The 12,377-nt window shown below is 36.8% G+C and overlaps 1 protein-coding gene across 2 annotated transcripts in view; it reads left to right on the top strand.

The window, feature by feature from the left end:
• The window catches only part of LOC120471754 (serine/threonine-protein kinase PAK 3), a 54,582-nt gene that overhangs the window by 30,402 nt on the left and 11,803 nt on the right, over positions 1 to 12,377 (top strand). Inside the window, exons 4-9 of one of the 2 annotated variants that reach the window (XM_039661656.2) lie at positions 675 to 828; positions 1,692 to 1,729; positions 6,379 to 6,441; positions 9,290 to 9,442; positions 10,221 to 10,395; positions 12,114 to 12,177. In XM_039661656.2, coding sequence (XP_039517590.2) covers positions 675 to 828; positions 1,692 to 1,729; positions 6,379 to 6,441; positions 9,290 to 9,442; positions 10,221 to 10,395; positions 12,114 to 12,177 — 647 coding nt within the window. The remainder of the gene's footprint in view (positions 1 to 674; positions 829 to 1,691; positions 1,730 to 6,378; positions 6,442 to 9,289; positions 9,443 to 10,220; positions 10,396 to 12,113; positions 12,178 to 12,377) is intronic. The other variant, XM_039661657.2, reaches the window with a different exon arrangement.

Below are 12,377 nucleotides of genomic sequence, written 5' to 3'. Positions count from 1 at the left end.
AAATTTCCTTCCCTGCGGAGGTCTAGACAATACTTTTTTGGAATAGTTATCAATTTCCATCTGGGCAGAAAATAGTTGATTAATCAAAGATGAGTATATTGGGCCCTCAGATCCAAAGCAGTGATGTCTGAGAGTAATAATAATAATAATAAAATCATCAGTTCAGCCCAATTGAATATGAATATTAAAATGTAAGCTCAGATATTTCATGTTTAGACAGAATTACTGGGTTTTCAGGGTTTCCTCTTGAATTCTGAACCATTTCAGTATTTTGCTTAAAATACGTTTCTACTAAAAACAAACTATGTACATAATTATCAAAATGCCCTCATCATGAGTAGAAAACAAAATTAACCAGTAATTTCAATAAGTTATCATCTCCAAATGATTTCCCCAGTTATAATGTTGCTTAATGAAATTCTCTTAAATGCTGATTGATAATGCTAAATGCAGATGAAAAAACATCTTGTCAAAAAACGTGAATGGTTGGAGTCATGTGACCATAAATAATTGTATTTGTGGCATTTTTATTTTCTGCAGTGTTATAGGGAAAGTATTGATCTATTTTCCTGTTCACTGTGACTGTGTTTTCGCTACTGTTGTTATTGTGGCAAAAGATGCATGATTTTCTTATATTTCTTTTTTTCTTCTGTTTCCAATGCACACATAAACAGGGTATTCCAGAGCAATGGGCTCGTTTATTGCAGACCTCTAATATTACTAAGCTGGAACAGAAGAAAAACCCTCAGGCTGTTATAGATGTTCTCAAGTTCTACGACTCCAAAGAGACTGTCAACAACCAGAAATACATGAGCTTCACGTCAGGAGGTGAGGCACACACACCCACTCAAATACACATGCAAATATGGTGGCCCATGTAGTGAAACTTGACAACCCCTCCGGCAACCCCCGTTGCACAAAGATTTCTGATCGCAATAACAATCGACCTTTCCTTTTTAGATGTCAATTCATTTTTTAGTGCTTAATATTAGCCACTTTATTCAAAAAATATGCTTATAGGGTCTAAGTCGTGTGGTATAGAAGTGTAAGAAGTGTAGTAAATGTGTGTGTCTTACAATACTTTGTTTTTAAGTATATAGATAAAGGCTATACATGGTCATGGTTAGATATTCTCATTTTCTGTAGATTTTAAGTAGGCTGGCATTTCTTCTTTTTCTTTTGCCAACTCCAAATGAAATCCCTGGGCCTTACCTTGAAAAATGTATCGTAACGCCCCTGCATAAATGGGTTATTCTGACGAAATGGTGCCTGTTTTGTTATGTATAGTATGTCTCTATAACTTAATTTGTATGAAATTGACAGGATTAAGTTTTTTTAGGACACTTTTTTATAGATATTATATGACATTCAGTGGTTCAAATAGTGATCAATTAAAAATCTATTAATTATTCTTGGTAACAAACACCATTAAATGGAAATAAAATTATGTGGTTCAGTAACCTTAAAACTTCTTGGAGGTAACAAAGTATGAATATATGAATTATAGGAATACCAAACTTACTATGACATATTAGTATAATTAGCACAAATAGCTATACCAAAACAAGTACCTTTAGAATTGGTATTAACAGACTGCAATTTGGATTTGATTTATACTGCATTTATATATTACATTTTAAATTGGGTTGCTTGAGTAAAACTCTGACCGATGTATTTTTTTTTGCTTCCAGATAAATCTGCTCATGGTTACCTTGCAGCCAATACACTGGTGAGTGTTTTTGCTATCTTTTTCTTTTTTTTTTCCCAGTTTGACATTTTTATTTCAATTTACCAATTCATCTTCATGAATTAAAGGATTCATGATTCAAGCATCCAGTAATGCCATGTCTGCCCCTCACAAACATAACCGTTAATAACATGGACTAGCTGAATTGCACGTTGTGTTTGGAGTTATGTAGCCATTATGTATTTTTTGAGCCATTCCTTAGTAACAGATGAAGGTCCATATTTGCGAACAACTTTCTCCAGAGTTAAAAAACTACTGGAAGGATTTACTAGACATGCAGTGACTGTAAAGTTAGCACTGAAAAGGTTAGGACATGGTTATTTTTGCGGTTGACCTTATTGCATATGCATTTGTAGGAGTTTCCTTTTAGGACGCAAGATTTATTGGAGGAGAGTCTTCAAATGAATCAAGTGATTTATTAAGGTTTGCGCTCGTCAATTTACTGGTGTTTGCGCCATTTTTGAACACCCAAAAAAGCATGTCTTAAACCAGGGGCTATATTTGCGCTGCTCTTGGTGGTTTGCATTGGTCATTGTGGAAATGATCGTGAACGTTTCACTCCCATCAGCACTTTTATGGGATTACGCTCACGATAATTTTCCTTGTTTAGTAAATCTGGCCCTAAATGTAATTGTGACTTTAAAAAGACTCTGTAAAATAAAAATAAAGATCACTTTTTGCTATAATTTTGTGATGATAAAGATTGTGTGCATCTAGTTAGCTTTGATTCAATATCTTCCCCATCACCATTTCTAACATTAATGTTATTGATGGTGTCCTCCATCATTGCCAGATTACAGTGACAAAACTGTTGTGTTGACCATGATTCAAAAGTGATTTTAAACCACAGAATTAAGCAAACTCATATCTTCAAAATGCTTAGTCTTCTGATTTGATTTGCCACCCACTAAAAAGTAATAAGTTACCACTAAACATGTACGTATATATTATACATGTGTTTGATAGCATGTTAAGCTGTGTTTGGTGGGCTATAAGGTATAAACATCTTCACCAAGAGATTCTAATAGACTCTACCAGTTAAGTATACAGCTAATGAACCATGTAGACCAGCTAGACACATTGCAAGGCCAGATTAAACTGGTTAATTTTCCGGCAGTGTTACAGTAGTAATGGTCAAGACTAATGTAGTATATTTCATAATGATACCTTAAGTAATTTTGTGTTGAGAGTAGATGGCATACTGCTAAAATGGAGGTTTCAAATTTTGTTTTTAAAAACAAGTACATTTTCCGTTGACCTCAGCACCTGAATCAGATTCCATGTCGTATCTGTGTGAATCTGGATGGGTTATTTTTCCCTTAAAGCAGTGGAAAGATTCAGCTTCACAAGTGCTTAATTTTTAAACTTTCCTGCGATGAGGTGATGCTTTAATTTGGCCCTGTGTGTTCGCTTATCTTTTATAGATTTACGCACAAAACAGCTTTTAGAGCTTGGTAATATAAATCCAATTCAACATATTTAAGGCTTAAAATTGAGTTGAATTTGGTTGAGAAGAACAGTTTTGTGCAACCCTGCTTATTAGAAAAAAATGTGCCTCTAACTACATTTTTAGAAAAGAAAAGAAAAAGTCACAAATGAACACTAGGGGCAGTAAAACATTGTATTTCTTACAGGGGAAGTTTATTATTAATGAAGACTAAAGGCCTGTTCACACCGGGACTAATTTAGTGTGCGTTATTTCCGACGTTTAACGCCTCGTGACTAAACAAAGGGCGTCAATGTGAATGTGCAGACCGATGCATAAAACGCCACGCGTAAAAGCGTCATTTTTTTAAAAAAACGCCTCGGGTTCGTTTTTTTTTTTTGTTTGACGCTCTGCGTCAAAAACTATCCGAACAATGAGATTGGCGCTTTTGCTCACATGTTTGGAGCTTCTGAAGTTACAGTAAAACACAACTTGGGGGCGCTCAAACACAAAACACATATGCAACGGCGAAGAAGAGATACGCCAAGTAGCGTCGCCATCTATACAGCCAGGAAGAAATAAGACGAGGAAGATGCGAGATAAGATGAATGTAGAGCTGCTGGTCTCGTTGGTGTTAGAACATAAAGAATTATATGACAAACGCGACAGCGACTACAAGCATCTTGATAAAATAGAACTGATATGGAGTGGTATTGCAGAGCAAATTGGCGCCATCTAATGTCAGGGAATGAATTTGCATGTTCACTCGGCTCATCGTCAGCGAAAAGCATTTGGGTGTGAACACAAAAAACGCGTTGAAAAACGCTGACGAATAACGCGCGCTAATATTCGTCCCGGTGTTTACGGGCCTTAAAGGGTTAGATCACCCAAAAATGTAAATTCTGTCAGTATTTACTCACCCTCATGTTGTTCCAACCCTGTTAGACATTCGTTCATCTTCGGAACACAAATTAAGATATTTTTGATGAAATCCGAGAGCTGGATCACTGCTACACACTAGTCCATAGGCTTCTTGAGGGATTGAAACTTGCCGGCCTCAAAGTAATTAAAAAGACATCGTTAAAATAGTCCAAGTGACTACAGTGGCTCAATCTTAACTTTATCAAACTAAGAGAACACTTTTTGCACAAAAATAACAACTTTATTCAATTATTAATTTCCTTCTCTGTGGGCCTCGAGTGAGTTCACTAGTGTAACAGCGTAAGCTTCTGTTGTTGTATGTCACACGCATCACACACGTGACCAGCGTCGGCCAATAGTGAGGCTACGTGTGATGTAGCTCTATGCTGTCACACTATGTTAACTGACTAGAGGCCCATACAGAAGGAAGTGAATGGTTGAAATAAAGGCATTATTTTTGTTTGTTTTTGGCCTCAAAAACTATTCTCGTCATTTGATAAACTTAAAGGACAAGTTCGGTATTTTACAATTAAAGCCCTGTTTTAAGATCGTTTCTGATGAAATAGAATGGTTTGGATTGTTTTTCAGACAAATGCAGCTGTCCTGAGAATTTTCAGTTTCTGTGGTTGCCCCCCCACACCTCTACAATGGTAGCATAGGTGCACAGGAACAATTCTTCATAAAAACGCATCAAACTTTAGTTTACAAAGTTTACACTGATATGCTCACACAAAAATCGCTGCAAAATATGCTTTCCAACAGGTGTTTTACCATTCGTTGTAAAACTGTAGACCTATTTTTCTGAACGCCTCGCAACCGTACATTTTTGAGGGCTTGAAAAATAGACACTCCAGCCCAGTTGGTGGCGATAATGCACCTTTGCCAATTGCAAGCAAACCACTTCAATAGTGTAGCCTACGATACCACGACTACATTAGACTACAGAAAGAATACAAACAACCCCATTTACGTTTCTGGCGGCGGAGTAATACCGTACATCACAGAACTTACAATACAAGTCCAATGGAGCACAAAAACTACGATAAAACCTGTTGCAAAGCGTCTTTTGCAGCGATTTTTGTGTGCGCAAATCAGTGAACACCCCAGACCACTAGGTAAGTTTCACGTCTTTGTAAACTAAAGTTTTATGCGTTTTACAAAGGATTGTTCCTGTGCACCTTTGCAACCATTGTAGAGGTGTGGGGGTGCGACCACAGACACTGAAAATTCTCGGGAAAGCATCATCTGTCTAAAAAGAAATCTTAACCATCCTATTTCATCAGAAATGATCTTAAAACAGGGCTTTAATTCTAAAATACCTAACTTGTCCTTTCAGATTGAGCCACTGTAGGACAATTTTAACGATGTCTTTAATAACTTTTCGGGGCCGGCAAGTTTCAATCCCTCAAGAAGTCTATGGACTAGTATGGAGGCGTGATCCAGCTCTCAGATTTAATCAAAAATATCCTAATTTTTGTTCCGAAGATGAACGAATGTCTTACGGGGTTGGAACAACATGAGGGAGAGTAAATACTGACAGAATTTTCATTTTTGGTTGAACTAACCCTTTAATCAACTGCATTTTTGTTTGATGAAGAAATAGGCTGTGATGTCAAGCTAGCAATGCAAGAACTGATAGGTTTTGTTTGTGTGAATGTTTACGTGCACTTTGGTTGCTTGACGTTTTAAGTCAATTTCAGATTCAAAAATTGCAACCGATATTTCAGAAAATACTGTAAGTGGTTACAGCTTTTCATCTCTCAGTAATTATAGACTACATACAGAAGTGTGTGTTGTGATGCACGATTCATCAAAGCATTGATTATTTAAGTGTCAGGGACCCTTAAGATGTTCAAATGACAGTTAAACACTCCCCAGATTAATGTGCGTCTATCTCGCACTGAAAAGCTCTTCATCTGACGTGTTAACTGGCAGAAAATCCGGTTTTGCTGGGCCGATTTATCTGATCTTTGTATGAAAACTTTGACAGCTTGATTCATGTTTGGTGGCCGGGAACTGTAAAGTGGTGGCAAATGAATGTCCATGTTTAGACCACAATAATGAAGATGCTCACTCCTTTTCTTAGTTGTGTTTTCCTCCTCGCCCATTATTTTCACAAGAATCTCACCTCCAAGCCACCTTTCTCCTTTACCTTCCTCCCTCCTGTCACACTTTCCCTCCTATCCTCTGTTGCCTGGAATCCATTTGTAGTGTTTGAATACTTTGTGGGTTTTTTTTGTGTCAAGTAAAATATCCTCCCGTTCTCAACCTTATCATCATTCAGAACCGCCTCCTGTCTTCCGGGCCACCTGTCAGCCTTAGAACCTGCAGCGCGTTTTTTGACAAGGTAACACCTTCACTTTTATACTGTACGGCACTAAGGAAGCTGCATCATTTGGCATAGCTAATGCCTCTACTGAGTCAGACACAATATTTGGGCATTTGATACCTAAACACATTACTGTAGACTGGGACCCAACAGCCCAAATTTGTGGTTTTCCACAAGCTAGTTTTTGTACTCACTGCAGTGAGATGAACAAAGTTTTGCAATGCTGCAAACTAATTTCAAAATCTCACTGGAAACTCAAGGCTTGCCTGAGGTAATCTCAGTAATATCTCTACACAATGTTTTATTTCTCATCTAAAATGAGAATGGAAATTTAGGTTGGATGCACAACAAAGCTAGTCCATAATACACCAACATATTAACCAATACCCCATGAAATTGATTGATGAATGAATTTGTCTTTCCTGTATTCAGGAAATTATTTATTTCCTGTATTAAGTAGTTCACTTTAAAAAAAAACTTTTGCTTATAATTTACTCACCCCCATGTCATCCAAGATGTCCATGTCTTTCTTTCTTCAGTTTAAAAGAAATTAAGGTTTTTGGTGAAAGCATTCCAGGATTTTCTCCATATAATGGACTTCCATGGGAACCAAACGGTTCAAGGTCCAAAAGAAGGTTTCAGTACAAACTGCAAACTGTTCAAAGGGCTTTAAACGATTCCAGACGATGAATAAGGGTCTTATCAACTGAAACGATCGCTCATTTAATAAATAAATCAAAAAAAAGTTCTATGAGCTCTGTTCTGTGACGCGCGTTTGTAACTCTCCTGTTCGAATTCGTTCATCTAAATGAACGAATCTTTTTCTGAGTCATTTGGTTCATTACTGAAAAAAATTTAATGTGAAAAAACAAGGCTGTGGCCAATGGGAATTTATTGTATCTAGAAACGTGGGCGTTAAATGGACAATTTTAGCTTATAAAACTTAAACTTTTTTTTGTTTGTTTTTTAAATGTTTCGCTTGATAAGACCCTTATTCATCATCTGGAATCGTTTAAAGCCCTTCGAACAGTTTACAGTTTGTACTGAAACTGTCTTTTGGACCTTGAACAGTTTGGTTCCCATGGAAGTGCATTATATGGAGAAAAATGCTGGAATGTTTTCATCAAAAACCTTAATTTCTTTTCGACTGAAGAAAGAAAGACATGGACGTCTTGGATGACATGGGGTTGAGTAAATTATCAGCAAAAGTTGAAAAGTGAACTACTCCTTTAATGGACCTCAATTTAGGTCAATTTGGTATTTTTTTTTCCCCTCTGAGATTTAATTTTCTGATTTATACTGTAGTGCTCCATTTAGATTTGCTTGCTAGCTAAAAAAACAATTGCTGCTTGCCTTATTAAATACTCCCTAAAGTACAGTATGAAAACATACAACAGCGTCACGTGCATGCAAGTGTGTGTATGTGTGTCTTTTATCTTTCGCCATCCATCTCATACCAACAGGTGCTGGACGCTTCTGGAATCTCTTCCTTATAGGTTTAGATTTTTTTTCTCTCCAAGTTTTTATTTGGCAGAGTGCATGTGATGCTTAATCATGTAAGTGTGACCTTTACGCCAATAAGGCTGCGGTTTTAATTCAGATTCACCTTGTAGAGCATACAGGTTTGTTTAATGCTTACTCTTTAGGAAGAAGTATTCTATGTTTTCAGTTTCAGCTGTTTTAATTCCCATGCATTCTGACAAAACAAGTGCTCTCAATTGAAAGATCGTACACTTAAAAATAAAGGTTATTAATTGGCATTGATGGTTCCATTTGATTTCACAAAGGGTTCTTTTAAGAACTCTTCGCTGAAACGTTCTTTAGGGAACCCAAAATGGTTCTTCTGTTGTATTGTGGCGAAGACCCCCTTTGGGAACCTTTATTTTTTAAGAGTGTAGATAAAAAATCCTCTCATAATTTAATCACAACATCGGATCTGGCTTTTAAGGATGTTGATCCCAAACCTCACTTGTGTTGTTGATATGTATGTTTGGACTAAATGGGTTAGATTTTCCTACGTTTGATAGTAAATAATAGTAAATCTTTGGGTTTTCACTGGTCCTGAGTATCCATTCCATTATGATAATGCCTTTACAAAGTCAGCTGAGACTAAGAGCAATGAAATTATTAAAGTGTTTATGGCGTATTTATGAACTACTTTAACTGTAGAACCCTAATCCAGATACACATACCAATCGGACATAGCATGGCAATAACAGCATAATAATAGTCCTTTAGCCAAGTCTTGTCAGAAAATTAAAAAAACACATAAAAGAATTAGCAAACTAGCATTGTAAAACTGCAACGTATGTATACTGTTCATAGTATACACATTAAAAAACACAGATGGCCTGCTACGTTTGCAAAATGTGAAGAATACAATTAAACACACCGTGCTGTACTTTGTTTTAATGTGTGATGAATGAACCAGAAGTAGTTGCAGCATTCATTATTTGATCAGACAAAAAAATTAACCTTAGATTTATTTAATATAACTATAACTGGATAAATTGAAATATTATTGTTTGAAACTGTTATTGTGTATTATGTAAAATGGACATATACCGTAAACAGTATTCACTAGTATAAACTAGTATTCAATTCCATAGATAGCCATGAACTGGAATAGCCTAAGTTTACCCCGGGTCTACTGTTTATGATGTCGCCCTCTAGAGGTTGAAATGACTGAAACAAAGTATTACAGGCCTAACCATGACCGCTTGAGGTATATATGTATAACATTGCACTTTTGCTAGTTATGAAGGTTACAGATGAGCAGTAAATGTGATATTTATTGATTGCGGATTAAGTGCTCAACCCTGTTTGCACTCTACTCGTGTGTGTGTGTGTGTGTGTGGGAGCGCAGCAAGGGGCTAAGACAACTTCTGAACCTCCTATTGCACCTCCGGTGTCTGAAGAAGAAGACGAGGAAGAGGAGGATGAAGAGGAAGAAGAAGATGATGAGGATGAGGATGAGGTTCCACCCATCATCGCTCCACGGCCTGAGCACACCAAATCCGTTAGTACAGCATGTTTATTCTGTAGATTAGATATATAATACACTGTGAAAAAAAGCGTGTTAAATAATGTAGACAATTCTAGAGTGAGATGTTAGACTACTAGGGTACTTTCTCAGGAGATAAGGGGGGAACTTAGGCTGTGTTCACATTTGGCAGGTTTGGTTCAATTAAAGGGATAGTTCACTTTGAAATGAATTTTTGATATGTTTTAGTTTACCTCAAGGGCATCAAAGATGTATGTGTCTTTGTTTTCGACAGTATTTTCAATTTTGATATTTTTCGGTCAAACCGTTGTCTGTCAGTCATATAATGGACGTCTATGGTCACCACCTCAAAGCGCATGCACAGAGAAGTCCAAATTAAACATGATTTAATGACTTGTAAATGTAAGTACACATTGATGGCCTAAGTCACGACACGAAGCATTTATTTTACCGTTTTAAATAGGAAAAATATCTAAACTCTTTGATATTTATTTTTTGTTGAGAAATGCTAATGGTCTTGTCCACTTAAATTATGTATGCTAAGCTATGCTAAAAGTGGTACCGCCAGAACCGGAGATCGGCTGAATGGATTCAAAAACGGTAAAACGCACCAGTCTAACTCTGGGGAAGTTGTAAAATGAACCTATTTCCAAAAAAAGTGGAGTATCCCTTTAAAGTCTCTATTTAATCATTGTGTCTATGAGAAACAATTAAGAAATCTCCTTTCATCCCTGTCTGTTTCTCTCTCCTATGTATTTCTATGCATTTACTCTATCACTGTATTTTTTTGTAGATCTTCACACGCTCTGTTATTGAGCCAGTTGCACCTCCTGCTTCTGTCAAAGAGGTCACGACCCCTCCAGAGTCGCAAGTCCAGCCGGAGAACACGTCTAGTACGCTGTACCGTCACACTGACCGACAGAGGAAGAAATCCAAGATGACAGATGAGGAAATACTGGAAAAACTCAGTATGTGGTCAAGAGTGTTGATTTTAGCTAGGCATGTGGTGGTAGAATATTATTTATTTGAACTGTAAGAAGATACTATAGCAATATTTGGTTTAATTTTATTTCAATGGTCCACTTTAGGCATTTTACGAACTATAAGTAACTTTACAACTACGTCAACTTATTCTACTTACCCGAACCCTAACAGTCTGCTATAGTCTACTTATATTATACTTGAATGAGTGTTAGTTGACATGTAGTTGCAAAGTTACTCATAGTTAGTAGAATCTCTAAAGTGGACCATCCATAACTTTACCCTATAAAAAGTTATACATCTACTCAGAAATCCAAAAAGTATTAGTGATAATATTTCAATGAGCTGATACCTCATTGGAGTACTTCATATCATGTGGTGTGATATGGAATAGAGACAAAATTCATGAATGACAGAACTGTGTTGTAATATTGTTTCAGCCACAATACGTAAAGGGATAGTTCACTTTGAAATTAATTTTTGATATGTTTTAGCTTATCTCAAGAGCATCCAAGATGTAGGTGTCTTTGTTTCCACAGCATTTTCAATTTTGATATTTTTAGGTCAAACCGTTCGTCGTTCTGTCAGTCGTATAATGCAGGTCTATGGTCACCACCTCAAAGAGCATGCACAGAGAAGTCCAAATTAAACATGATTTAATGACTCGTAAATGTAAGTACACATTGATGGCCTAAGACACGAAACGAGCGGTTTGTGTGAGAAAACGAACAGTTTTTATATCGTTTTTCATCTTGTAATCACAGTCACATCCCAGTGATCTGAGGGCGCGGGCGCTTCGGTCTGCGCAAGCACTGGAAGTGATCTCTCACGCGTGTACGTCACTCATTGTTTACACAGAGATTTCAGAAGTCTTATCCTTCACTGTGAATATCTAAACATATTTAGATATACAAGAAATTGCAATAGAAGTCGATTATTTTTTTTTTTGCAACTGTGCAAGAGATCACTTCAGATCAGTTGGACGTGGCTGTGGTTACAAGAGGTAAAAACGATATAAATACGGTTCATTTTCTCACACAAACCGCTCGTTTCGTGTCTCAGGCCATCAATGTGTACTTACATTTACGAGTCATTAAATCATGTTTAATTTGGACTTCTCTGTGCATGCTCTTGGAGGTGGTGACCAAAGACCTCCATTATATGACTGACAGACAAAGTGAACTATCCCTTTAATACATGATTGTCAAGTTGCTTGAAAGTTTCCCATTTTTAAATGTTCTTCTCCAATAGCAAATAAGAAATTTTGAATAACACCCAATTCACTCTTAGATAAATCTCATTCGATACCATTAGGATCCTTTGCAGTTGGTTTCCAATTCGGATAAAATTCCTATACGTGTGGACACATTTCTTTCGAAAAAAAAAATGTATTAGGAATGCAGATCTGGTCTCTTTTGTGTGGACTCTGTGAATAATTGTCCTTTTTCCATTTGACTCTACACTTGTGATCCAGATTACTGACAGCACTAAGCACTAAAACAGAGATTATAGGTTTTATAACAGATAGAGATTACTGTTCTTACTCTGCCAACAGACACACTCAAACAGATATACGTCATTAACAATTATGAATAACCAAACTCATCATGCATCTCTCTTCAGCAGTTACCTGACCAAAAGCTTTGGTTGTATGCCTTTGCTTCTTTGTGCATATAGTCTTACAAGGTTCTCCTCTTTCTTCCAGGAAGCATTGTTAGTGTCGGGGATCCCAAGAAGAAATATACACGTTTTGAGAAAATTGGACAAGGGTATGTTTATACAGTCATCATCTATGTACACATACCCACCCAAAGTCACACACCACACCTCTCATTCATATTTTAAAGACATGTGGATATGAGAAGATCAAGACTGCTTCAACAGAGAAGAAAGGGTTGGATGTCAGGTTTAAGAAGTCAAGAATAAAGTGAGCAAATGAAAATTTAATTCAGACATGACTACAGGCCAA

The sequence above is a fragment of the Pimephales promelas genome, chromosome 4 (assembly GCF_988280905.1).
Source record: "Pimephales promelas chromosome 4, fPimPro1.hap1.1, whole genome shotgun sequence".
Taxonomy (NCBI): Eukaryota; Metazoa; Chordata; class Actinopteri; order Cypriniformes; family Leuciscidae; genus Pimephales; species Pimephales promelas.
This window is presented reverse-complemented; position numbering and strand designations above follow the sequence as displayed.